Source organism: Rhinatrema bivittatum, chromosome 2 (assembly GCF_901001135.1).
Source record: "Rhinatrema bivittatum chromosome 2, aRhiBiv1.1, whole genome shotgun sequence".
In the NCBI taxonomy this organism is placed as follows: Eukaryota; Metazoa; Chordata; class Amphibia; order Gymnophiona; family Rhinatrematidae; genus Rhinatrema; species Rhinatrema bivittatum.
The window spans coordinates 247698568-247726066 of NC_042616.1; the positions used below are offsets into that span (position 1 = coordinate 247698568).

General features: G+C 41.9%; 1 protein-coding gene across 2 annotated transcripts in view; it reads right to left on the reverse strand.

The window, feature by feature from the left end:
* Nucleotides 1-27499, reverse strand: part of ANO10 (anoctamin 10) — a 536131-nt gene that overhangs the window by 395818 nt on the left and 112814 nt on the right. Inside the window, exon 12 of one of the 2 annotated variants that reach the window (XM_029589378.1) lies at nt 12221-12617. The exons of the other annotated variant lie outside the window; for it this stretch is intronic. Within the exon in view, the coding sequence (XP_029445238.1) occupies nt 12606-12617 (12 nt within the window). The 3' untranslated portion in view covers nt 12221-12605. Of the gene's footprint in view, nt 1-12220; nt 12618-27499 lie in introns of those variants that run through there. 2 annotated transcript variants of the gene reach the window in all.

Sequence of the window (27499 nt, forward strand, 5' to 3'; positions counted from 1 at the left end):
AGGGGGAAAGCCGTCAGTAACTCAGCTGTGCATGGTTCGGAGCAATGTATCCTTGAAGGATATTAATGAAACAGGAGAATTAGGGCAACCCAACAGAGAGGTTCCAATAAAAGCAAATGTAGTCCATGTGCCTATATGTAAAAAATCACCGAAGCTAATGATTTCCAAATTATCCCTAACAACTGAAAAGTAGGTTGTTAATACAAACAAAAAACACACTTTGAAATGTCTGTATGCCAATGCCAGAAGTCTAAGAATTAAGATAGGAGAGTTAGAGTGTATAGCAGAAAATGATGAGATTGACATAATTGGCATCACGGAGACTTGGTGGTAGGAGGATAACCAATGGGACAGTGCTATATCAGGGTACAAATTATATCGCAATGATAGGGAGGATCAACTTGGTGGGGGTGTGGCACTTTATGTCCAGGAGGTTATAGAGTCCAACAGGATAAAGATCATACAAGAGACTAAATGCTCAGTAGAATCTATATGGGCAGAAATCCCATGTGTGTTGGGTAAGAGTATAGTGATAGGAGTTTACTACCATCCACTTGGACAAAAGGGTGAGACAGATGATGAAAAGCTAAGAGAAATCAGGGAAGCTAACCATTTTGGCAGTGCAGTAATAATGGGAGATTTCAATTACCCCAATATTGACTGGGTAAATGTAACATCAGGACTTGCTAGAGACATAAAGTTCCTGGATGTAATAAATGACTGCTTCATGGAGCAATTGGTTCAGGAACCAACAAGAGAGGGAGCTATTTTAGATTTAATTCTTAGTGGAACGCAGTATTTGGTGAGAGAGGTAACGGTGGTGGGGCCACTTGGCAACCATGATCATAACATGATCAAATTTAAACTAATAACTGGAAGGGGGACAATAAGTAAATCTGCAGCTCTAACACTAAACTTTCAAAAGGGAAACTTTAATAAAATGAGAAAAATAGAAAAAAACTGAAAGGTGCAGCTGCAAAGGTTAAAAAGGTTCAACAGGCATGGACATTGTTTAAAAATACAATCCTAGAGGTGCAGTCCATATGTATTCCACGCATTAAAGGTGAAAGGAAGGCAAAATGATTACATTCATGACTAACAGGTGAGGAAAAAGAGGCTATTTTAGCCAAAAAAACATCCTTCAAAAATTGGAAGAACAATCCATCTGAAGAAAATTGGATAAAACATAAGCATTGTCAAGTTAAGTGTAAAACATTGATAAGACAGGCAAAAAAGAATTTGAAATGAAGTTGGTCATAGAGGTAAAAACTCATAATAAAAACTTTTTAAAATATATCCGAAGCAAGAAACCTGTGAGGGGCTTGGTTGACCCTTAGATGACCGAGGGGTTAAAGGGGCTCTTAGGGAAGAGAAGGCCATTACAGAAAGACTAAATGAATTCTTTGCTTCTGTGTTTACTAATGAGGATGTTGGGGAGATACCAGTTCCAGAGATGGTTTTCAGGGGTAATGAGTCAGACAAACTGAACCAAATCACTGTGAACCTGGAAGATGTAGTAGGCCAAATTGACAAACTAAAGAGTAGCAAATCACCTAGACCGGATGGTATGCATCCTAGGGTACTGAAGGAACTCAAAAATGAAATTTCTGATCTATTAGTTAAAATTTGTAACCTATCATTAAAATCATCCATGGTACCTGAAAACTGGAGGGTGGCCAATGTAACCCAAATATTTAAAAAGGGCTGCAGGGGCGATCCAGGTAACTATAGACCAGTGAGCCGGGAAAAATAGTGGACACTATTCTCAAGATCAAAATCGTAGAGCATATAGAAAGACATGGTTTAATGGAACTCAGCCAACATGGATTTACCCAAGGGAAGTCTTGCCTAACAAATCTGCTTCATTTGTTTGAAGGGGTTAATAAATATGTGAATAAAGGTGAACCGGTAGATGTAGTGTATTTGGATTTTCAGAAGGCGTTTGACAAAGTCCCTCATGAGAGGCTTCTAAGAAAACTAAAAAGTCATGGGATAGGAGGTGATGTCCTTTCGTGGATTACAAATTGGTTAAAAGACCGGAAACAGAGAGTAGGATTAAATGGTCAATTTTCTCGGTAGAAAAGGGTAAACAGTGGAGTGCCTCAGGGATCTGTACTTGGACCGGTGCTTTTCAATCTATATATAAATGATCTGGAAAGGAATACGACGAGTGAGGTTATAAATTTGAGGATGATACAAAATTATTCAGAGTAGTTAAATCACAAGCGGACTGTGATACATTACAGGAGGACCTTGCAAGACTGGAAGATTGGGCATCCAAATGGCAGATGAAATTTAATGTGGACAAGTGCAAGGTGTTGCATATAGGGAAAAATAACCCTTGCTGTAGTTACACGATGTTAGGTTCCATATTAGAAGCTACCACCCAGGAATAATGATCTAGGCATCATAGTGGATAATACTTTAAAATCGTCGGCTCAGTGTGCTGCAGCAGTCAAAAAAGCAAACAAAATGTAAGGCATTATTAGGAAGGGAATGGTTAATAGAACGGAAAATGTCATAATGCCTCTATATCGCTCCATGGTGAGACCACACCTTGAATACTGTGTACAATTCTGATCGCCGCATCTCAAAAAAAGTTATAGTTGTGATGGAGAAGGTACAGAGAAGGGCAACCAAAATGATAAAGGGGATGGAACAGCTCCCCTATGAGGAAAGACTGAAGAGGTTAGGGCTGTTCAGCTTGGAGAAGAGACAGCTGAGGGGGGATATGATAGAGGTCTTTAAGATCATGAGAGGTCTTGAACGAGTAGATGTGAATCAGTTATTTACACTTTCAAATAATAGAAGGACTAGGGGGCATTCCATGAAGTTAGCAAGTAGCACATTTAAGACTAATCGGAGAAAATTCTTTTTCACTAAACGCACAATTAAGCTCTGGAATTTGTTGCCAGAGGATGTGGTTAGTGCAGTTAGTGTAGCTGGGTTCAAAAAAGGTTTGGATAAGTTCTTGGAGGTGAAGTCCATTAACGGCTATTAATCAAGTTTACTTAGGGAATAGCCACTGCTATTAATTGCATCAGTAGCATGGGATCTTCTTTGTGTTTGGGTAATTGCCAGGTTCTTGTGGCCTGGTTTGGCCTCTGTTGGAAACAGGATGCTGGGCTTGATGGACCCTTGGTCTGTCCCAGCTTGGCTATTTCTTATGTTCTTAAGAGGAGCTAGAAGACTGGACTGAAATAGGTGAGGTGGGCCACAGTAGGCCAAATTAAAAGGAGCTATAATGGCAAGAAATCTTTATGTAAGAAAAATTAATAAAAGTAAGAGGAAAAGGAAACCAAAATAGTTCTCCAAAGAAGTGGCTGAAAAAACAAAGGCAAAAAGATTACCATTCGGAAAGTATAAAGGAACTCAACAAAAGAAACACAGGGGAGAATATCTGGTGAAGTTGAACCAAATGAGGAAAGAAATCAGGCTGGTGAAAGCTTGAGAGGAAAGGATTGCCAAAGAGGTAAAGAAAGGTGCAAGACATTTTTCAAATATATCAGAGAAAGAAGGAAGTCTACAGGTGTTACTGAAAGACTGGAAGAAGACAAAGGTCATTGTATGGAGAAAGATCAAGAAAAAGCAGAAATATTAAATACTTCAGTTTGCTGTTCACTAAAGATGACCTTGGAGGAGGTCTGTTAGTAGTAAACACGAGTACAGATGAGAATGCAGTAGATACAGCCCCGTTTACCGAAGAGAGTGTTTGGGTGGAACTAGCAAAACTGAAAGTGAACAAAGCCATGGGGCCTGATGAGATACATCCCAGGATACTAAGGGAGCTCTGAGAGGTTCTAGCAGGTGCTCTGAAAGACTTGTTAAATAAATCCTTAGATCAGGAATGCTGCTGCAAGACTGGAAGAGGACAGTGGTGGTCCCCCTTTACAAAAGTATGAGCAGAGAAGAGACTGGAAACTAAAGGCCAGGAAGCCTTACCTTGGTTGTGGGAAAATTAATAGAAACACTGTTGAAGGAAAAGATAGTCAACTATGTGTTACGATTTAGTATGTGAATCCACAGTAGACCATGATCTTACCTTCAGGGAATAGTAGATCAAGGAAGTTTACAGCTAGCGAGAGATGTCTCTCCAGTCTCAGAGCAGGTGATAGGCAGAGGAGTCCTTAATATAATCAAGGGTTCGGGTAAGCGACAATCAAGAAGTCCGGGGTCCAATCCAATATCACAGGCAGGCAGCAAACAGAGAAGTCCGGGGTCCAATCCGAGGTCGAACAAGTCAAACCGCAATAATCACACTGAAGCACCAGCACAAGCAAGCCTGTAAGCTCAGTTCTTTAAATACTTGAAGTTCCCGCGCTAACGCGGGGAACTTCCAGGTTAAAATCTGACGCGCCGTGATGGGCAGAGCGTGACTCGGGTTGCGTCGGCCCGCGCTGCTGCCAGAAGACGTCGGCGAACGGGCGTGGAAGCAGGGGCTTTCTGCGCAACAGCGTGTCGCGAGGTAACACTATGTACAATCCATTGGGTTGCAGGATCCGAGACAACATGATTTTACTGAAGGAAAGTCATGTTAAATTAATCAGATTGATTTTTTTGATTGGACAACTAGAAAATTAGATCAAGCAATAGCAATGGATGTGATTTATCTGAATTTCAACAAAGCTTACAATACTGTCCTACATAGAAGGCTCATGAACAAAATGAGAAGTCTGGTAATGTGTCCCAAGGTGGTAGAATGGATTACAAGCTGGCTGACTGACAAATGACAGCAAGTGGTGCTAAATGGACCCTATTCTGAGGAAAAAAGAATGATAAATGGAGTGCCTCAAGGATCAGTTATGAGGCCGGTTCTATTCAATATCTTCTTGAGCAACATAGTGAAAAGGTAAGAAGGAAAAGTCTTGTCTTTTTGTGGATGACACTAAGATCTACAACAGCGTAGACATGCCTGAAAGAGTAGAGAGAATGAAAAGTTATCTAAGAAAGCTTGAGGAGTGGTCAAAGGTTTGACAGCTAGGATTCAATGCCAACAAGTTCAGATTCATGCATCTGAGGTGCAGAAATACAAAGGAGCTATACATAATGGGGTGGGGGGGGGGGGGGGGGGAGAGACTGGTGTGCAAGGACCAGGAAAGAAATCTTGGGATGATATTGTCAGATGATCTGAAAGCAGCAAAACAATGAGAATAAGTGGTGGCTAAGGCCAGAAGAATGCTAGGCCGCATCGAAAGAGGTATAACCAGCAGGAAAAAGGAGGCAATATTGCCCCATACAGGTCATTGGTGAGGCTTTATCTGGAATACTGTGTTCAGTTCTGGAGACCGTATCTTAAAATGGATAGACACAGGATCAAAGCAATCCAAAGAAAGGCAACCAAAATAGTGTGGGTTCTGCATCAAAATAGATAAGATGTAACTGAAGACCTAAATATATATACCCTAAAGAAAAGAAGGGACAAGGTGGATATGATACAGACATTTAAATACTTGAAGGATAGTAATGAGGCAAGTGAATCAAGCCTTTTCTAATGAAAAGAAAGCCGTAGAACTAGGGAACATAATATGAAGCTCTAAGGGGTTAGACTCAGGAACAAGGTCAGGAAATCTTTCTTCACTGAAAGGTGGTAGATGCATGGAATACCCTCCCAGAAGAAGTAGTTAAAACAAGAACTGTACAGAAATTCAAAAGAGCTTGGGAAAAACACAGAGGATCTCTAGTGGCTTAAGAATGGAAATGAAGATAAGGGATAATCCACACTGGGGTAATCTGTACAGAGCAGCAGTTACTACCCTTAATAGTAGGCATGTGGGTAACCTGCAAGAAGCAGCAGTTATTACCCTGAAAAGAAGGCATTGAATGACAGTTACTACCCTAAACAGAATAAAAATAAATTTAAAAAAAAAAATCATCAAAGCTTGATGGGCAGACTAGATGGACTACTTGGGACTTTTTCTGCTATCATTTATTATTGGGACATTATGCCATCCAGGAATTATATCAAAATCATCTTTGGTGCAATAAGGATTTAGGAGTTCTTTGAGGGGTCAAACATTCTTGGGCTGATGTGTGTTAAATGGGCGCTCGTATGGAGCACCCGTCTTCCTAACGCGTACCCCATGCTATATTGTAATAAGCTTCTGCGTTAAAAAGGACGTGCTAGGGAGGATTTGTGTGTCTCTAGCACTCAAATGCATCGGCTGCCAAGAAGATGTGGCTGTGTGCCCACAACTGCAACGAACGCTCAATACAAGTGTCTGTTCTATCCCTCTTCAGGTTGATATCTGGACACCAAACATACATGCACAATAACAAGGGGCGAAATCGGCCTGGAATGTGTTTATCGTGCATGTGTATTATGCATTCAGAATTTTTTTTTTTAATCAAGCCATTACATTATACCTTTATTCTTAAACACTGCAAGCAATAGTTGTTCAAGAATAAAGGTAGGAACCACATAAATCAATCCCTTGACTCGCGGATTGATTTAACGCCAGCTCTGGGGTGGAGTTAAATTTGCCGCGTTAAAGAGTGTGCGTTGGGCGCCCAGCGATTTTCTGCATTGGGAGTAATAGCTAATAGCCTCATTTACATGGAATTTACATGTGATGAGTGCTATCGGCTAACGTGGTTTGTTTGGATGCGCACCTTGGGCGCGCTAATCTCCTTATTGCACTGGGTGCTAGCCTAGCACGTCGAAAATGTTCCTAAACCTGTGTGCTAGGCTGAGCACACTTTATTGCATCGGCCCCTCTGACTGCTTCCTCCGTTCGCTCCCCTGCTTTCACGTCAATACAAAAGGAAGGGGGCTCAGAGGCATGGAATAACAGAAGGTTCCCTGCAGCTTGTTTGCGAGGGGACAGACGCAGGCGCAGAGAGATAGAGCTGAATATGTGGCAGACTGTAAAATAGGCGGCAACAAGATAATTATGATTCTTCTCCCACAGCCACACAATCGCAGGAGGCTAAGGGGAATGATTATAAGTAAGGCTAAAAGCAGCTTTCAGCCATTTTGGTTCCTGCAACTGTCAAGCACACTCAGAAAGATGTTAGCATGAGATCCAGCACCAGCACCATGCAAAGTGCACGAAAGAAAATGGATTTCCATTCTTTGTCTATAGGAAAAGACCCTGATAAATAAGGCCCTAAGCAACAGACTTAACTCAAGACCATACTGAAATTGCATATCCCTCAATATGTAACTGCAGTGCGGTTTAGAAACATCACATAAATATACTCAAGAAAAGTACTTTAGTGACAAAGAGCGTGTCTATTGAACAAAAAGGAAGAACTGTGATCTTTTCCATTCATATATATATCTTCCAACCATTCCCCTATATCCATAGTTTTATGATTTAACTCTCTTAACCCATCTGATGGATGCTTGTGTGGCGTGTACATGGGGGTGTGTGGAGTTGTATACAGGGAGCATGCATGCGAGTATGTCGCATGGGTGGGTGAGAGGTAGGTGTGGGGATATAATATTATATGGAGTAGAGGGTATGTGGGTGCTGGGTGTGAATGGATGGGTAAGGGGGGGGGACTAAGGGACAGATGGATGAAGCTAGCTATGAATTTGTGTAGTTTGTGGGCAGGTGGCAGGTGAGCGCAGTTGACTGGAGAGTTGGGGGTGGGTGTGTGGCTATGTCTGTGTGTTAACATGTGTCAGGGCTAGTGTATATGGGGGGGGGGCGGCATGTAGGGCCTGGGCAGGTGCATATGGAGAGAAGCAGTGTGAGGAGGAGGAGGAGGAGTGTGTGTGACTTTGGAAGTGTTGGGGAGATGGCTTTATAAACACCATTAGGAACCGTCCTTCAGCCGCTGCCTCGGTTACTTTCCCATCTCTGTCTGCCTGTGCTGCTTTGGGCTGAAGTCCTGGGAGGGTGGGGGCTTTTGGAATGGATTTTTTTTTTTTTTAGAGGTTCGGTTCTCTTAAAATGCCAACTTGATGTTTCTGGTTTTCAAACTTATCCAAAATATTCACATTTTTCTTCCTGCATACCAAAATTTGGCGAATTTCCATCTCTTTTTCAAGAGTTATTTATTGTGCCTACAGACAGACAGACAGACATTGATCCCTTTTATGTAATTCTAACTTTCTAGATATTGGAGAGCATAAAAAAAAACCAAGAGTCACCAAATTTGGCATGCAGGAAGAAAACGGTAATGTCTCAGATGAGTTTGACAAGTAGAAATATTGAGACAGTATTTTCAGAGAACTAAGCCTTCAAAAAAACAAACCAAAAAAACCCCATTGCTTTCTATGGGAAACACATATAGGCAGCAGAACATCAAACAGTGCTCCATTCCAACAGCCTCCCCTTACCCTTTTCAGTAATTTAGCCCAGAGCAGGACAGGGAAAAATAACTGAAGAAACTGGTGAAAAATGGCACCAAAAAGTCATTTGCCAAGTCACCTTCCCCGCAACACTTTTCAAGTCATTCCAATACACACACACACAAACAAACATACAACCTCACACACATACAAACACCCGTTAACCCCCCCCAAAACACTTCTCCTCATTCATACAACCCCCACCCAAACACCCACATACCCCCATTCCCTTGCCACCCACATGCACAAAAACACACAAACCCCCCCCCCCCATACACTCCTGCCACCACCACTCCCACAACCAGCCAAAGACCCCCCCCCCCATCTCTCCCTCCAATACAGCTGAAGACTTTTAAAGTTTTAAATAAATGTTTTATTCTAAAACAACATTGTCTCCTCTTTTTCAGCATAATTTTCTTTTATTTCTAATCAGGGCACTAAGAAGCGAACATGTTGCAGCGACCGGAAAAAAAAACAACAAAAAAACCACACGAGGCTTAGCATGTACACCCTCCTTTGAGACATCTAGGTTGGAAAGCATTCCTGAAGCCAGGCCTCTGCGTGCTTTCCCTACAAGTTTGGTAATCATATTTTCTCCTGCTAAAGAATACAGGTCCTCCTTTATCTTGGCTCTTTCCTTCATGAAAAATATGTACAGCGCATACACAGCCTCCAGTTACATCCCATTTTTTTCCATTTATTGTAAAACACAGTTTCAACGCTTTATCGATCATCATCACATGGAAACTAAGGAAACAAGCATTTTTAATCAGCATAATTATTTCTGGTTAAAGTAATTGCGAGCTTCAAAAAGAAGAGCTTGGCAAGTGAAATGTGCCACTGTTAGGTTATATGGGAAACAAAACTCTGATTCAATCACCTAAGCTTTCAAAATACTGAAAGCTCACTAGATGTTCTAGATGGGGATGTGCTGCATTTTATTCTTCTTTTCAATTTTACATTCAATGGGTTTTAACCTGTATTTTTTAATGCATTTTTTTTTAGTATGTCCCTTATGAAATATGAACCTGCTCCAACAGCACATTTCTGCCTAAAGATGAAGGTGTGTAGGTATGTGAGGAAGCAAAGCTTGAGGTTAAAAGGACCATCCATGAAGGCTCTATGAGTTCTGTCATCATCCCTGTCACCAAACATAAAAATACAGTAGTTGGCTACAGGCCATTTATCTTTGTGTAAAAGGCTCTTTTGCTCAAGAATGCAGTCTGAATTTACACTAGCAATCTTTAGCTCAAACCACCCACGAGACAGCCAGCACACAGACTGCTTGTGCTTCCCCCTTAGTGCCTCCAGCATGGCCCTACACAGAGCTATCACAATCTGCCTGTGCCACTACCACTATTAGTCTTGATGGTCACCAATATCAAGTATTCATTTATGCCCAGCTGATGCGTTTTTGACGTGGCTGGGGCTGTATTGAAAGGCAGAAGTCTCAACCATTGTACAACGGTGACACCTAGTGGCCACGCTGAAGGTGTTCGCATATTTGATTCCAGACGGAGCCGTAAGCTCTAAGTCGTTATGAATGAAGACTCATGGCACCACAGCTCATTATGATTATTATTTATTTGACTTGATTGATCTCAGTAGAGCTTGGTTTCCACTGAGCTGGAAGCCCAAGGGTGCCGGAGGAAATCACATGCCAAGAAAAGTATTAATTTAAAAGGCTATCTAAAAAAAAAAAAGACAGAGACTTTCTTTTGAAGTAACTGGAGCTGCAATCCAATTCACGGCACTAGGGAAGGATTTATTTGAAACAAGAGTATAGGAATTATATCACACTAAAATCACATTGAACCTGATGAACCTTATCCCGCAAGAGGATTTATCCTCTTTGATGCATCATTGCTTACTTCTGTACTTTGACCATAATCAGTTCTCACCTGCAATCAAGTGGAACATGCCTTCCAGACTGCCGTTTTGTTTTTTTCTGTTTTCCCAACATCCCAGGCCTGCGTCCCACTTTGCCTTTCATTTCTGTGCATGTCTGTCTGGTACATCGCTCTAGCACATTCTTAACCTATGGATTTCTTGCCCCTTCAGCTCTCCTCTGCTGTAGTGTTTGACCCCACAGGGAGGAAAGGTAACTGAGAACTTTTAGCAAGCCTATCCCTGCTAGCTTGCTTGGCACTTTTTTTTTTTTTTTTAACCTGTGCACCTTTCCTACCTCCATACTCTGTGGCTGCAGAGAAGACATTGCATGGACATAGTCTCCTATTTATTTATTAATTACTTTGTTCATTAATTACTTTGATCTATAGTTTCATATGTAAAGCTCCGTTGCTATTTGTCACATTAAATGGAAACCGATATGATGTTACTAAATGAATGTCGGTATAGAAAAACCCTTAAATAAATAAAATAGTTGTGAGTATATGTAATTTTTCCAATGTCCAAACCATTACAAATCCTTAAAAGACAGCCTTCTATTTAGCCATGATTTATCATCTCCACTTCAATTTTAAGAGATATTCTAATGGTGCTTGGGTTTACAAGATGAAAATCATGTGTGGTGGTGGCTAGTCAGTAATGGCTCATCTTAAGTTAAGCTGGGTTCTTCCACCACTGTATGTATGGTTCTACACACAAAGTTCACAGAGCGGGCAGTACTTACCACCTGGTTACGTGTACGGTACAGGAGTGGAGGACAAGCCTTGTGTTTGCATCAGCAGGCTGCGAACCAGGGAAGCCAGGGCTCAAATCTTGTGACATTGGGCAAATCACTTCACTCTCCATTGCCTCAGGCACAAATTTAGGACCTGGTATACTAAGCATTTTCCCCGTAGAGTCAGAATAGGAAAAAAAGCTTTGAAGTGGCTGACCGGTCATGAAAGGCAGACTATTTTAAAAGAAAATTAATTTACCAAGTTTTCTCATAATTTTCTTTTTTTTTTTTTTTTTATTTATAGAAAAAGGGGAGATGGAGGGCAAATAATTTCTAGTTCCAGACATGAAGATAATGCAATGTAAGAAATACAAATGGGGACATTTAAACATTGAAAGTTACCGTCTAAGTGCACAAACAGCCACACGGGCGTACACGTACGCGAAAATACCAGCTAGCGCCCAGAGACGCGGCCATTTTATAACACACGCGCGTATATGCGTACACGATATAAGACCGGCTGTATGTGCGTACGTGTGCACAATTTTATATGGATGCGTGCAAATGATGCCTCTACCACAACAGTGGGAGGAGTTTGGTACATACGCGTGCTGACACAATTACCAGTTTCCACAGTCCATTTCCAGTTCGCCCAGGTAAAGAAAGGATAGCACTTCCTAACCCTCCCAGTAAACTAGCCCACCTTTTACCCCACCCCTTAAAACCTCGCTAACTAGCCCAGTTTTCTTTGTTTTATTAGTTACATGGCATTCATAGCAGAAGTAAAGTTACACGGATAGGGACCCCGGCGCATGCTTATGCGCGTAAATATTTACGCTCAGATTTCATTGAGAAATCTAGGAACGCCCAGACCACATCTCCTGGCTTCGTCAGGTGTAAGGCTTTTAAAATTCGCCTTTAGTTCTGTTGCTGTCTGATGTTATTCTGAAGCACCTCTAATCCTGCAGCCTTCCATGCTCCCTTCTGAAGCACAGGAATTGACAACAAAGCCTTTCTCTTAATCCTAACTTTTCCTTCTGTACTATGCCCCACTGTACACAAGAAGTCTGTGAGCAGGAAAGGAAAGACATTTACGCTGTAATTCTAATTAATACTGAAAAAGAAGCACATTCATTAGGAAAGCCATATTTCATCATCACCGCAAAGGACTCACACAAATTCCAGGAGAGTGATTTATACTGTAGTCTGTACTAAACACCCCTTCTCCTTCCCTCCTCTGTTTACAAACCTAGGTCTCCTCTTCCTGTCTCAGAAGTATTCACCTTTAAAAACTGGAATATTTAGGTTCCTCTTTATTAATCCCAAAATACATTTCAGTGCAGTCAATAGTCTGTGCTCTGATTAAACTCTGGTGGTGTCACTGGACAAGCTACATGACTGAGCCTTGCCGGGTGATATTTCTCTTTTCATCTGTGTTTTATTCAGCTCTAAGAGGCTCTGTGTCAACTGTGAGTCATTCCTGCAAGCAAAGGATACTGCGAAGAAGGCAAAACATCCAGATAGAGGCAGGGCATGCAGATCTATCTCATGCACATTCATCGAGAATATCCTGAAAACCAGATAGGCTGTAAGTGTCCCAAGGACTGAGTTGAGAACCATCAGTCTACAGAACTCTGGACTGCACTGGGGATGATCAGAAGTCAAAGCTACTCCATTTTTTTGCTATTGCAAAAACTAAAAAAAAAACAAACACACACAAGAACAAACATTTATCCTTTGTGAAACTCTGACAGCATTTAAACATGTTCACAAATAAAATACGACAAACCGACACAAGATTAGATTACCAGCTCTGCTATGCAAACACTAGCCAGAAATATTCATGGTTGTAAAATGCAAACAATGGATATGTGGCATCATGGTCACATAGGATATATATGCCAAAGGTTTAATGACTCCGAAGAAAGTCTTCTACACGTTGGAAGGTGGCTCTGTTTACTTGCAGGCCGATGCAATATCATTGCATAAAAAAATGTGAGTTCCATATTGGGTGCACCTTTTTTTGAATGCGCGCACATCCACCTCCCCTGGGTGCTCAATGCACTAGGCAAATGAGCTGACGCGCTAAAAGGGATACAGAATGGATAATTTGTACGTCCCTAGCGCTCTGCATTGGGCACCCAGGAGAAGTGGCTGCCAGAGTTCCCTCCCCACACCAGGGCTGTTCCCGATTGGTCCTTATCACTGACATGTGACCGTGAATGGACCAACTGGTAGTAAGTGAAGGAGTGAATACATTAATATTAAGTGCCTGACACAATATTCATTTATTCACGTCTTCAATCGGGCCAGAACTTGGGGATGCTGCTTTCTGTGGATCCTCCTATTTAGTATCATGATGGTACTAATAGGAGGAATCACAGAAAGCAGGATTTTTTGGGGGGTTTTTTCCATAAGCCCTTGAGCGCGGCATGCTTTAACACCTGTTCCCGGGCCGGCGTTAAATTTGCTGCGTAAAATGGGGACACTTTGGCCACGCGGCAATTTTTGGCACGCAAGGTGATAGCTAATAGCCTCATCTACATGGAATTTGCATATGTTGAGTGCTATTAGCTACTCGCTCGATTGGAAGCACATTTTGGACGTGTTAATCCCCGTGCTGCATCGGGCATAAGTCTAGCGCGTCCAAAACGTGTGTCCAACCACGTGTCAAGTGGAAGGCTGACCTGAGCGCCTGATATTGCGTTGACCGGTTAGTAGTTATAAAATCAGTAGCATTAGTAATTTGTGGGTTTTGGAATGCAATCTAAGAGCCCAGCCTGGGAGTAAGATTGATTTTAATCTTGATCACGAATCTTGGTGATGTACTACTTATGCTGTGATATGCCTGTATATCAAGCTAGTCTTTCGCCAGCTGCCCTTTAGCCAGGCTGCTGCTTGTGAAAATCTGGAATCAGACAACAGCATACAGAAATAGATTATAGGGATCAGTCAAGAGATAAGCAGTGGCAGCCGTGAGATACTTCATTTGGTAGGCAAAATAACTTTCCGTGAGGGGGACCAGAGGATGCTGATATTGGGCTGGAAATTTGAGTTCTATTAAGTGGAAAGAGAGGTTCAGGCTTCCTATCTCCCATGCCAAACATACCAATTTAATATTTTAAAAGTCACATATTCAGAGAAGTCTATTTTGCCACCGATGTGGTAACGCCCCTGCACAAAAGAATCGGGCGCTCCACAATATTTTGAGGACCCTTGTTTAGTATGTCATAAGGAGACTGGTGTGAGTCAGCTCTGTGTGCCGTAAACTGTTGCACAATACCCATGAACTATTAGGTCAAGACCCTCTGCGTCGGTGTAGACACCTCTCGTGTTGGAAGCGCACAGAGAAATTAAACTGTTCCAGGCAGAGAGGCGCAGAGTGAACATCTCACCGGCCTAGCTCCAGAGCCAGCAGGGAAAAGTCCATCAGCTCGCCGCACTCCCAGGCTAGGCTTGCCTGATGCCCCTAGGAGACCAATGCAGTACACATCTGCCAGCAGAGCTTCCTATTCCCAGGAGCCCCTTCTGGTGGTGTCAGTATCTGAGGATTTACATATATAATATGCTCAGGACCCGCGGAGTGGTGCCTGCCTGCCTGTCGGTGACAAGAACATGCGCACCCCACTGAGAGACTCCGGCCGATGTGGGAGACTGCTAGAAAAGTGCACTTTCTACCCTGACTGCGGGGACCCGATGTCTGGTGGAGGCCGGGGGAGCCAGAGAGCTGTGAAACCAGCGGCAGCCAGAGACGCAAGCAGCCTGTAAGGGAGGGTCTCTGGTCCAGAGGAAGCCAGAAAGACGGGGCGGGGGGCGGGGGGTGCCAGCAAGTCGTGAGTAAATATCTTTGTCATACTGGGCACCGAGAGGGAGATGGGACCTGTCATTGGAATGACCAAGTAATTTGAATTAATCAGTTCATGCAAGAGGGGACTCAATCCACCTCTGTAGTCATCCTTAAGAGTCTGAACTTTAAGCAGGCAATAGCTTAATCCAGAAAGCACGTTCCCTAGAGTAAGCTGTATTTCGCTAACAAACTTCTTCAGAGCATGAAAAGTATATGCTGTTACTATGAAATTTCCTGTGGACCGGGCTGGTAAATATTCTTTCCCAAAAATAAAACAGAACCGTGTTGGAAGCACAACTGATGGAGTAGCCTCAGCTTATTGCATGGGACTTGGCTTGCCAGTGAGAGATAAAGGATGGTTTCCTTGAAACAGTTCTCGGTCTGTGCTGCTCAGAAGGGTTTCCCATCCACCAGAGAGGTCTGGTAAGCCTTGATTAGTAAATATTTCATTCCCTTGTCCACTATAATTCTGATCAACCACAGAGTACATAAGAACCCTAGAACTCAGGTCAAGACAATACCCTTACAGCGATACGCAAATGAATAAATAAGAGAGAGGCCCTGTGCACAGCACCGCAGGCAGGAGGAAATATAGGAAGAGATGCGGCTAGGAGATATGTAGTCGGGTCAGAAGAGTGAGATGAATACTGCAGTAAAATAGGTAGATTTGGGTTGGCACTAGTTAATAAAACCTTTCAGGTACGTTTTGGCTAAGTAGTCAATTGATAGCCTATTTTTAGTAGTACGAGTACCAAATTTGCAATCCAGAATCATGGTAATTTCCCATCTGATCAGACTTCTTCTAGTACACAACAAAAGAAAATACACTTGCGATATTAGAAAGCTGCATAAAGTGGACCTCTCTCTCTTTTCATGTAAAATATGATACATTGGATTCAAACAAGAAAACTTTATAAAGACCAGCTCTCTAGACATGGAAAGCAGGAAAAGCAGGAGAAACTTCAGGGGCTTCTGATGAACAGATACAGCTGAGCTCTGAAGCAGGGCAAGCCAGGGCTGAAAGGGCCATATCTAACAGACGTTAGATTATACCTTTTTCTTTCAATCTCTTTTGAGGGGCTTTGAGCCACTCCCAAGCCTACGCTGAAACAACCTTTCAAGATCAAAGCACAACATGACTAAAGTGTTCTTGTGCCCAAAAGAATTCATTCTCACTACAAATAACCCAAATGGCTCAGGCAAGCCCTCTCATTACTTACTCTCCGATAAATGGCTTAACAGGATCCGCTGTCATTGTTGGGGCACAAAAAAACGCTGTTTGGCTTTACAAGGGTCCTCTCGCAGATGCATTTAACATTGATAACCAGTGCTCTCAGTCAAGAAGCTATTTGAGAGAGCGAGTAATGAGTGGGTGAGTATTTACCCAAAATGATAATGCAAGTGGAAAGGTGCATTCCCAGATGCCTCTTGCAGCACAAGTGTGTCGCTGTCAGCAAGTTTACGAGCTAACACTTTAATGGCACTCAAACCTTAACGGACAACTCTGAATGCTCCTATTAACTTATGAAAATGTGCTAAAACATTTTAGTAGTCTCTTTTTGCTCCTAAATAATAAATCATTGGGTGAAAAAAAAAAAAAAGACTAAAATAATGCAATGCGATGATCAGTTGTTTTTCCACTGTATGAAAACACACCAAGAATATAAAATTCTCTGAAATATTCAGGCAATCGAGCCAAGTATTCCCCAGTTTTGCCAAGAAAGCTATAAATCATGCTTGGCTTGTGCCAATGCAGATATTACTACACATCCTGTGCAGGGGGAGAAGCTGAGGGCCCCACACTGAGCAGAATATACAGGAATATTTGTCTCCCTGGACTTTCAAAAGCATCTTACCATTCTCCTAAGGTACAAAAAAAAAAAAGGCAGCAATTTATATTAAAAACAGACAGCATGTTTGTAAAGCTAAATGTTTGCTTTACTAATTTTCCTTCCACAATGAGGAACAGCTCAGAAAAAGGTTGTTTTTGTATTTTCTTTCTTTTTTATTTGGGGGAGGGTGAAGAAATCTTATTTTCTATCTTTAAATTTGTAATTAATCTGTACGTTCTAAAACTACAACCATTTTGAATTTTAGTTAAAAACATCTTTATTAAAACAACAGTACAGCATAAAGTGTCGGACAAAGCCAGTACCGAGCATAACAAGAATAAACATTTAATAGACAAATTTGGCCTTAGTACCAAGTAACCAAGCAGTTCCTGATATAGATAACCAACAATATTCCAATTTTCCTTATAGTCCAACATCCACCTCCCCAATTATATCTTATCAAGAAGCAATACCAGGTCCAGATGCCTGAGCTCTGGTGTATCAAGACCTCAGTTAATATCATAGAACTCCCCATAATTACTAAGATACTCAACGCTAAGTGGTCCAACCAGCACTATTAGTCTATAAGAATTCACCTATTTCATCGCAACATATTTAAGATCAAACTGCGCGCCCTGCCGGATAAACTCTGAATATACGTGCCCCAAATATTCAAAAACTGCTTTTTAGATTTAAAAGAAGTATGGGCTGCCATAGATTCCATAGACATCATATTATGGCCAGCATTATGCCATTGCCAAAAGGCGGGTGGATCGCCTTCACGCCATACTGACAGAATCGATTTCTTACCTTGCGTCAACATCTTCCATACCAAAAGCCTATCCCCTTCGTTCCCCACAGATTTGGAAAATTCCCAGTCCGTAAAGGACCAACTCTGGGCATCGAGGAATCGAACAACCTAAAAGGATTCCAACATAGTCCAGAATTTTCCCCCAAAATTCTTTAATCGCTGGACATGTTCAAAATGCATGGGTCAAGGTACCTCTCTCTGTTGTACATAGTCTAGTGATTAGAGCAGCGGGCTGCGAACCAGGGTTCAAATCCCACTGCCACTCCTTGTGACCTTGGGCAAGTCACTTCACCCTCGAGTACAAATAAGCAGGGTCATTCATCAAAATGTGTTATGGCATTAACGCATGTGCTAACTTCATAACTCATGCAATAATAGTACCATCGCACGGTGCGAATACAAATTTTTGAAAGAGGCGGGATTAAGGAGGCGCCAGAAATAACTACACCTTTTTTTTCCTGGCGTTAAGCTGTGCAATATGCCCAAAACAGCCGTATCGCAATTCACGATAAATTTTACAAATTGCATTTCGGTCATTTCTGGGCTTGGGAGAGGGGAGAGGGAGAGGAGTGGAGTGGAAGCGAGAGAGAGAGAGAGAGAGTGCCAGAGCCTCTAGGGAGGCCTTCACAGTATTCAGCTATTTATATGACTATAGGAGGGGCAGCTAATAGCTCGAGGTGAAATGTTGGTGATGGTTTAGGGGCCAGTTTTACCCTAGTACCATCAAGCTAGGCAGAGATAACACAGTAGAAATCTCATCTTTGTGAGACTTTCCTCACTCCAAATGACGTCAAATCTTCACCGAGGTCTACTGTGCTGTTCGTACATCTCACTCTGCATGTAAAACTGGCCCCTAAACCACCACCAACACCTCACCTTGAGCTATTAGCTGGCCCTCCTATAGAGATATAAATAGTTGACGCTCTCTCTTTTGCACAAACACACAGCCTGTTTACCTCACCACACGATACTACCTATGTGAAGCGCTGTTACTGCACTTTGAGGTGCTTAAAAAAAAAAAAGCAGAATATATAAATCAAACAAATAAAATAATTGATGGAAGTGATAGGTCTCCTAGCATATGCAATTAGATCTCCTCAGCTAAAAGGATATGGCATGTCAATCCGGACAAGTACATAAGAACATAAGACTTGCCATACTGGGTCAGGCCAAAGGTCCATCAAATCCAGTATCCTGTTTCCAACAGTGGCCAATCCAGGTCACAAGTACCTGGCAGGATCTCAAGGGGTAGACAGATTCCAAGCTGCTTATCCCAGGGATAAGTGGATTTCCATAACTCCACCTTAATGATAGTTTATGGACTTTTCCTCCAGGAACTTGTCCAAACCTTTTTTTAAACACTAATATCTTTCACCACATCTTCAGGCAATGAATTCCAGAGCTTAATTATGCATTGAATAAAAAAATATTTTCTCTTATTAGTTTTAAATGTATCACCTATTAACATCATTCTGTGTCCCCTGGTCTTTGAAAGCTTGTACAAGTGGCAGTTGGGAAATCTCCTTAGCACAAAGGATTGTAGTAAAAGCAAGGAAGAGTAAAAACCAGAACCAGAGTAGTATAGGCAAGGAAAACAGGGAAGACTGGGAAGGTCAAATAGTTCTTATCTGGTGACATCTATTTTATTGAAATTTATAATCCACTTTACTTTGGTTAGGCCTAAGACAAAGTACAACAATAAAACAAAAATTTAAAGCAATAAGATCTGAAACATAAAAAAGACGATATTAAGAAAAACAGAAAGAACAGCAAAATAAATATTAAAAAAAAACGAAATTGTAATCAATAATAAACATTAATAGATCCCCTTAGACCTATCAATATTTTGTTCTATATTTCCAAAAGACCAAAGATCATTGCAGAAACCAAAGCAGAAAGGATTATTTTCTAAAAGCTAGTGGAGAAATGTAACTATTTTTTTCCTAAATTCTTATAAATTATGAATAAAGCGCAGTTCTCAGGGGAGACTGTTCCAAAGGCAGGGAGCAATATAAAAAGATGCCCTTTTATGCATGGAGTCAAATGTGGGTTCTGCAATGGGAGGAGGCTTAAGAAAGCCTTCTGAACCAGAGCGGAGTGCTTTATCTGATAAGTATTGAGCCAGACAAGGCAGTGCCAAATTATTTGAGGCCTTCTAAACAAAAATTAACAGTTTAAACGTCACTCTGTATTAAATAGGTGGCAAATGGAGTTATTCCAAAGTAGGAGAAGTGTGAGCCCAATATCAAGCAAGCTGCAGAAATGTATATTTTCCACAATTTTTGTAATTTGTTTTCTGGTAGCCCAACGCATCATGAATTACAAAAATCTAGTTGTATCATTACTGTTGCTTGGCTCAGAATAACTAACTCATCCTGAGATGATAAAGGGTGAAGGTGCTGGAAATGCTGAAGCTGGAAAAAAAACACAAACAGCTTTTTTTTTCTGTAGCTAATATTCAAGGCCCCATACTCAAAGTTTCATTCAAAATAATTTCCAGATGTTTTACCTGTGTCCTGAGAGGGAGAATGGTCCCATCTAAAAGAATATGTTTTGGAGAGGTAAAGGTGCTGATTCCTTAACCCACAAAATCTCCATTTTCTGTGGGTTAAGTTTCAGCGATTTTCTCCAAGCACAGATTCAATTTGGTTATGACTGCCAGCCAGTTGCTACCCGAAAACAGATATAATTGATTCATCATCTGTGCACAGAGAAAACATTTTATCCCCAGGAGTTTATCCCCAGTGAGATTCCCCAGGAGTTTAGGATACTTGGTTAAACAAAATGGGAAAGAGAATAGATCCCTGGAGATTTCAAAACCCACAGAAATGATAGTTTCCAGGATTAACTTCTTGTGTTCTTTCAGCAAGGAAAGTAGCAAACCAGTCAGACTATGGGCTGCCGCTACAATCCCAATCTTAGCACGCCTGGTCAACAAAATATTACAATTTCCTGTTCTGAATGTGGCAGAACAGTCTTAAGGGAACCACAAGAGCGTCTTGTGCCCTGGCCAAGGTTCCCCCTCAAAGAAAAACAGACTCTGACCCATTAGCAGGTTGGAAGCCTACCTGAAGAGGGTCAAGAATTTAGTCTGAATCTAAAACACACTGACATTCAGAGGGTACAGCACTTTCAATAAGCATCCCCAGAAAAGGAAGCGAAGAAATGGGACGATGCTTATCTAATTTCTGTTTATCAAGAGCGAGTTTCTTAACCTGTGGATGAATTACTGTTTTGTTTTTTTTAAGGAGGGTTCACAGTTTTAGAAATGGGTCCAATCGATAACAGGTTTAGCTTTCTCTAATAATCAAATAGGACATGTGTCAAAAAGGTTAGTACAATGCTTCATGACCCCCAAGCAGTTGTTCAACCTGGCCACATGTCAAAAGGAGAAAAGAAAAGAAAGAAAAAGAAGGGCCAGCAGGGTTAAATATAAATGTCAGATGTCAAAGACTTAGCTAAATCTAAGACAGAACAAATGGCTGCTATCTTGCCATTAAAGAATTTTGCAAATTTGTCACATTCAGAAGTTGTAATTTCATTTGAAAAAGCACCAGCTGATAACATCTACTATGCCAAGGTTAAATATATGGGCCACTAATGATTCTTAATGTGCAAGTTTCACTTAAGCGGCATTTGACAGGCATAGTCATGCATAGACGGGAAAGTGACATGGTTTGTGCTCATATGACCAGGGTCTGAATTTAAACTTCAGATTTCTGCATGCAATTCTATAGGTATATATTTCATTCACCAATCAAATTATTAATCTTATACCAAACAGCAGCAGCTTATGAATGTTGTTTTTCCCTCTGAATTAAAAAAAACCCAAAACATTACAGATCTTAAATATAGCACATTTTTGGTCCCTGTTAAATTATTTTTTTTTCAATTCATTTTTAAAACCCTTATCAATCCTAAAACAGTGAAAGAGTGAGCCAGGTAAAGACAAGAATCGAGTAGGATCTGTAGCATTGCAGCTTGTAGGAAAAATGGGCAGAAAAGATGGGCTTGGGTTATCTGTTGTCATATTCTACGTTTCTATGTTTAATCTAAATTGATTTCCTTATCTCACCATGCAACTCTGTCTGCAGATGTAAAAATGTAATCTAACCAAGCTTTTTAGGAACTGGTGATGTGGCAGGGATAGCAGAAAATTAAACTGTCAACAATCTGTCTTCATTGTCTGTGAGAAAAACTGTGATTCGAATTATTACATTTTTCAACCCTTGTGCTTCAATGAATACAAATTCAATTTCAGCCACCTTCAGACCGCTGTCGACCAGTTACACAATTAAGCTGCTGCCAATCAAACTTTGCATCAGAAATGTTAAATCTTAATACATTCTGCAAGCAGAGGTATGCTTATTGAGTCAACTTGTGGCTAAAAAAAAAAAAAAAATGAGGAGCCAGTGTCCTCATCACAGTTCTTTTCTAGAGGGCAAAGAAAAAAAAGCAAACATTTCCAACAAAGGGAGTCTTAAGAATAAACCAGAGTCACTATGAGCAGCGTTAGAAATCACAATTCCCATAAGGACTAAGGAGGTAATGGCAGACCACCTGACCTGGGACAGACCGGCCAGGGGCAGGAAAGTGCGGTCACCAGGCGCCTGTAATGACTCTAAGGATCATCCGAAGTTAGAGGAGAGTTGGCCATGAGTGAATGGAGGAGCAGAGGCAGTCACCGAATAAAGAGTTAGAGCAAGAAACCATGGAAATATTGCTACGAGATGTGCCTCCCCCATGGGAGATAAAAGTTTGGAATACACACTGAGGGCCTGGAAGCTTTGCAGTGACAAAAGGAGAGAACTGTTCTCATCTATGCAGTTCTGAGAAAGGTAACTCCCTGTACCATCACCTGTGGGAGGCTGCCAGGCAGTGCTGTTGGCTGAGGCTATGGAGGGTGGAGGTGTTTCAAAACTGCTAAAAGCAGAGGCGGAACTGTGAACGAGTGGAACTGTTTAATAAACTCTTGTTTCTTTTTGATAAGCACTGCTGGTGTACTTTGGACTTTTACCTTGGTATGAAAGAGAAGGAAAGCATTTTGTTTGCTTTGTGACTTACCATTCAACCAAGACTTGAGAGGAGCTTTCTTTTCTAAACAACTCGCCGGATAGAAAGAATTTGGGCTGGGAGTTGTTTGTTTTTTTCCTAAACTCTCTATTTATAATACTTCAAATAATATAGTCCAGACTTGGTTGTTTAAACAAGCCTTTCCAGACCCTAACTGAATCTCAATTCAACAACGACTATAGACAGTCGCTTCAGAATATTGTAAATAGTGACTCCTCCTTCTGTTAAATCTCTCTAGCTTTTTCTTCTTCCCCCCAGTTTTGAGCAGCCTTGTTTTATTGTAACTACATTGTCTCTCTTCCCTTGTTCAGTTTCAAGTTCGTTGTACACCCCTTGTTAATTGTAAACCAGCATGATGTGATTGTATCATGAATGCCGGTATAGAAAAACTGTAAATAAACAAACAAACAAACAAACAAATAAGTAAGAACAACCTGACAACAGTAACAGATGCAGTATTCCAACCGGCAGACCTCTGAACACATTAAGACCACACTGGGGGAGGTTAAACAAGAAAAAGAGTATATGAGAAACCCAGATATAAAACTAACATGCAACCCTAATTATGGAGCAAGTGAAGGAGGTAGTGATTGATTCTGAAGAAAAGACTCCAACTGAGTCAGATCAAAGAAAACGAAACTGACCCCCACTATATTTTACAGAACACTTACATGGAAATTGCAACAACAATTAACCACCCAATTCACTCTCTGCTTACATTTCAGAAGCATCTTCCTTTTGCCCTATATTTCTTTTTCTACATCAGGAAAAATAGTAATTGATTGTCTAAAAAGGATCTATCCTTGAGGTGAAAAAAAAATCTGCAAAGTTCAATCCTTGACAGACTCCCTTGAAAAACATAACAAGTCTCATGGACCTCTCCACATTTTCAGAGCTGACTGTTCCAAAATTCCACTAAGGTCCAGCTCAGTAGAAGCCGAAACATCAGTATTAGGAGGACGCTTATGATACAGGAGGCAATAAGCTTTAGCTATAGAATGTATCAGTTCCTTGGAGACTTTTAGAAATTCTAAATAGAATTTCCTCAATAACGCCATAGGAGAAAGAAGTGGGCACTTGGGAAAATTAAGAAATCTCAAATTATATCTTCTCAACTGATTACCTAAATTTTCCACTTTCCGGTGCAAAACCTGATTATCTTTAATAAGAGATACAGTACATTCTTGTAATTTAACACAAGTCTCTGTCACTTCATTAATTTTCACTTCTTGATCTTTAAATAACTGTGAGTGCTCATCTACCTTCTTAACAAGTCCTTCCAAACTTCTCATTATAGCATCTATTTTTGAGAAAACAGTCTTCCCAGAGTTCAGTATAACCGTCCATAACAAATCTAAAGTTATTACTGCAGGCTTCTGAGAGGCTAGATAAACACTAGCTTTAGGGTCCATAGGAGAAGAAACCAAGATCCTGCTTGAAGACGGAGAGCCTTAATATTTGCACAGAAGGTAAAGCGTCAATAGGACCTTTAACCTCTTGCAAGTTCACCGTTTGGGACTGATTAATTACCTGCGGAGGGCTTGGACCATCCAGGCTGAATGACACTGAGGTTTCACTGGGAACGAAGCAAGAAGCTTCCAAATTCCTCACCATCTAGACCAGTCCGGGAAGTTAAAAAAGACTCCAGAGTAGGCTGAGAGGGAGGAATAGACACAGATGCAGCAGATCAGGATACCCAAAGCATATCCTTTTCTTTCTTCCCCATCACTTCTCTAGAAATGAATATGCTGGAGTTGTATCTAGGGGCATGCCACTTTGGAAGACAGCACACCACCGATGCTAGTTTTTTTGTCTCTCCTGGACACCGTCTGATGACGTGGATCAGGCAACAGATCCCGGAGCTGCAGCAGTTCAGCAGGGCCGATGAAAGGGCAGAGACTCCAACACTCCCCAATGGAAGCTGTTACCGATGGCTTTTTGTCTCTCCCAGGTGCTTGCTGATGACATGGAGCAGGCAACAGATCCCGGAACTGAAGCTGTTCAGTGGGACAGATGAAAGGGCCAAGACTCCAACACTCTCCCAGGCTGGGAACTTTGTTGGATAAAACTTACTTGGGCCTTGATGTGCTTAAGAGTGAACTTTATTCTATGGAGTGCAATCCTTTACCTTTTTTACTGCGAGGTTAATCTACCAGAGGAAGCACAGTCAGAGCAGGACAGAATTTATTTGCCCATTAAGAAGAAAAGCCCCATGGACCATACCTTAAGAGCAGCAAAATATAATACACACAGAGATACATACACAATGGGGTAGATTTTCAAACCTCGCGATTTGGCCTACTTTTGCTGGCGCATCAGGCGCAAGCAAAAGTACGCTGGATTTTAGTAGATACGCGCGGAGCCGCGCGTATCCACTAAAATCCGGGATCGGCGCGTGCAAGACTATGGATTCTGTATAGCCGGTGCGCGCCGAGCCGCGCAGCCTACCCCCGTTCCCTCCGAGGCCGCTCCGATTTCGGAGCGGCCTCGGAGGGAACTTTCTTTTGCCCTCCCCTCACCTTCCCCTCCCTTACCCACCCGCCCAGCCCTGTCTAAACCCCATCCTTACCTTTGTCGGGGGATTTACGCCTCCCGGAGGGAGGCGTAAATCCCCGCGCGCCAGCGGGCCGCTAGCGCGCCGGAACGCGACCTGGGGGCGGGTACGGAGGGCGCGGCCACGCCCCCGGACCGCCCCGGGCCGTAACCACGCCCCGGGCCCGCCCCCAAAACGCTGCCGACACGCCCCGAAAATGGCGCGGCGCTCGGCCCTGCCCCCGACACGCCCCCCCTCCGAAAACCCCGGGACTTACGCCAGTCCCGGGGCTCTGCGCGCGCCGGTAGGCCTATGTAAAATAGGCCTACCGGCGCGCAGGGCCCTGCTCGCCTAAATCCGCCCGGATTTGGGCGGATTTAGGCGAGCAGGGCTCTTAAAATCCTCCCCAATACACATACAGTATACATAAGCATACATTTTATCCAAAGATTCTTTATTTGAAAAAAATTAATGGACTCCATTCCCGGTTTTGTTATCTGGAAAACTGGACCTAGACTATTCTCTCTCCCATTCCATCTTCTATACAGAGAAGACAAAGGTGTCTACCTGTCCTTATGTACGCTAATAACGGCTGAAAAGAGGAGGAGAATGAAAGCAGATCTACATGGCCTCAGCAGAGAGCAAGCAGTGGCTATTGCAAGTAACAATCGCAGATAACGCTGGCTACAGCAACAGTCCATCACAACTAGCAGCTAGAGAAACGACATCAGGCTTTCAGATCTTCATTGACCTTAAAAGTCTCATTTCAGTAGGCTTTGGAAGTCTGTAAAAAAATTCTAAACAGGGTAAATCTCTGCGGCACAGAGATGAATTCTCCCCTCCTTTCCCCCAAGCTGGGGAGGAAAGCCATACTCTTATATAGTGGAATGAGAAAAAAACGCCATGGGCTGAATGAGTGTCAATATTTGGCCATTTACACAGCTCGTGAAGTTTGCAGCATTGAGGCCAATAGAGAAAAGGACCCAAAATAATTTGTTGTATTTGCTGATCTCAAGATTTTACAGATATCACTTTAGTACAGAGGTCAACATGAGGCAGTTCCTTACACAGAGCTAAAAAAATTAATTGCTATTTCCACATACCAAAAGCGCCATTCATTTTCTACTGATATGGATGCTTAGATATTGCAAATTTCTTTGCTACTGTACATCCACTACTAGGTACAACATCAAAAGCCGAGGCCAGAATACTAAACCTTGTATTTTTAGTATTCCACCATGTCTATTATTTTTGTTCGATAATTTTCACCCCTACTTTGCTAAGAAAACAAAGTATAATAAAAGAAATAAATCTAACAACAAGCACATTGTAGAATTGTACAGTGCCTTTCCCCAAAACTGAATAGCAATGCTCTTTGCAATTTAATGCTTCTAAAAGCAGCATTTCTAGAGTGCATGGCCTGGAAGCATGTTTCTGGAACTATGTCCTCATTACCCACATACAACCGGGTAAAGCAGCTTGCCCAGGGTCACACAGAGCCAGTGGTCCAAGGGAGGGGGAGACATACTAGGATGACTGCTAACTTATACTTCAACACGCACAACCATGCACGGCCGATTCAAGTGTATTAGGCACCCTAGGCAAACCTTCAGCCTTGCACCCCACCTCCTCCCTCTCAGCTCACCCCACACACATTTAAAAATTATACATTTATAACAGATTTTACATGAAAAAGGACATTCAAAGTACAGTTTTCTGAGTTAAAAATCTCTTACAATATGTATATTATATTTACATGAACTGCTGTACACCAACCAGAAAACCCTGCTAAAAGGCATAAAACACCTTTAGAACCCATAAGGCACTAGGCCTATTGTAACACATGTTGAGTGTGGGTTTGGCACTCAGAAAGCCATGAATAAACAGAATTACAATTACAATATAGGAAACCTCCCATTCCAAAACAACACTAACTGTCAGCACTCAAACAGTAAGAAGTCTACCTATGAAAAGGCAACACTGCAAATATTACACCAAGGCCCGACCCAGATTTGGCATAGGCAATGTAGTCCCTGTGCTGCTTTTACTTCACTTCAGGTGCTGTGACAGAGTTGAGAAGGGATGGGGATGGAAATTTTTAGCAGGAGGGTTTCTCCCAACCCACATCACACCCCGCAGGGAGGAAGAGGGGGGGGGGGGATAACGCACCTCCCCCCACTGCCTATGGGAGCATCTTGCCTTAATCCAGTCCTGCACCAGGTTCTATAACCTGGTGCAGGAAAACAGAACAAGAGAGGCTGCTATTGATCCCTGCATAGAAACTACATGCTAGCAAAATATCTCACCTCAATCACACATGCAGAACACAGACAGACCATCAACAAGCACAGAATAAATATACCTAAAGTAAAAATAAAAATCTGGAAAAGCAAAAACTGAACGGCAACAAGCTAGACTCTGTATGTGGAGCAACACTGGAAAAACAGAAACATTGCCATGCTTTACAAAATATCAAATAAT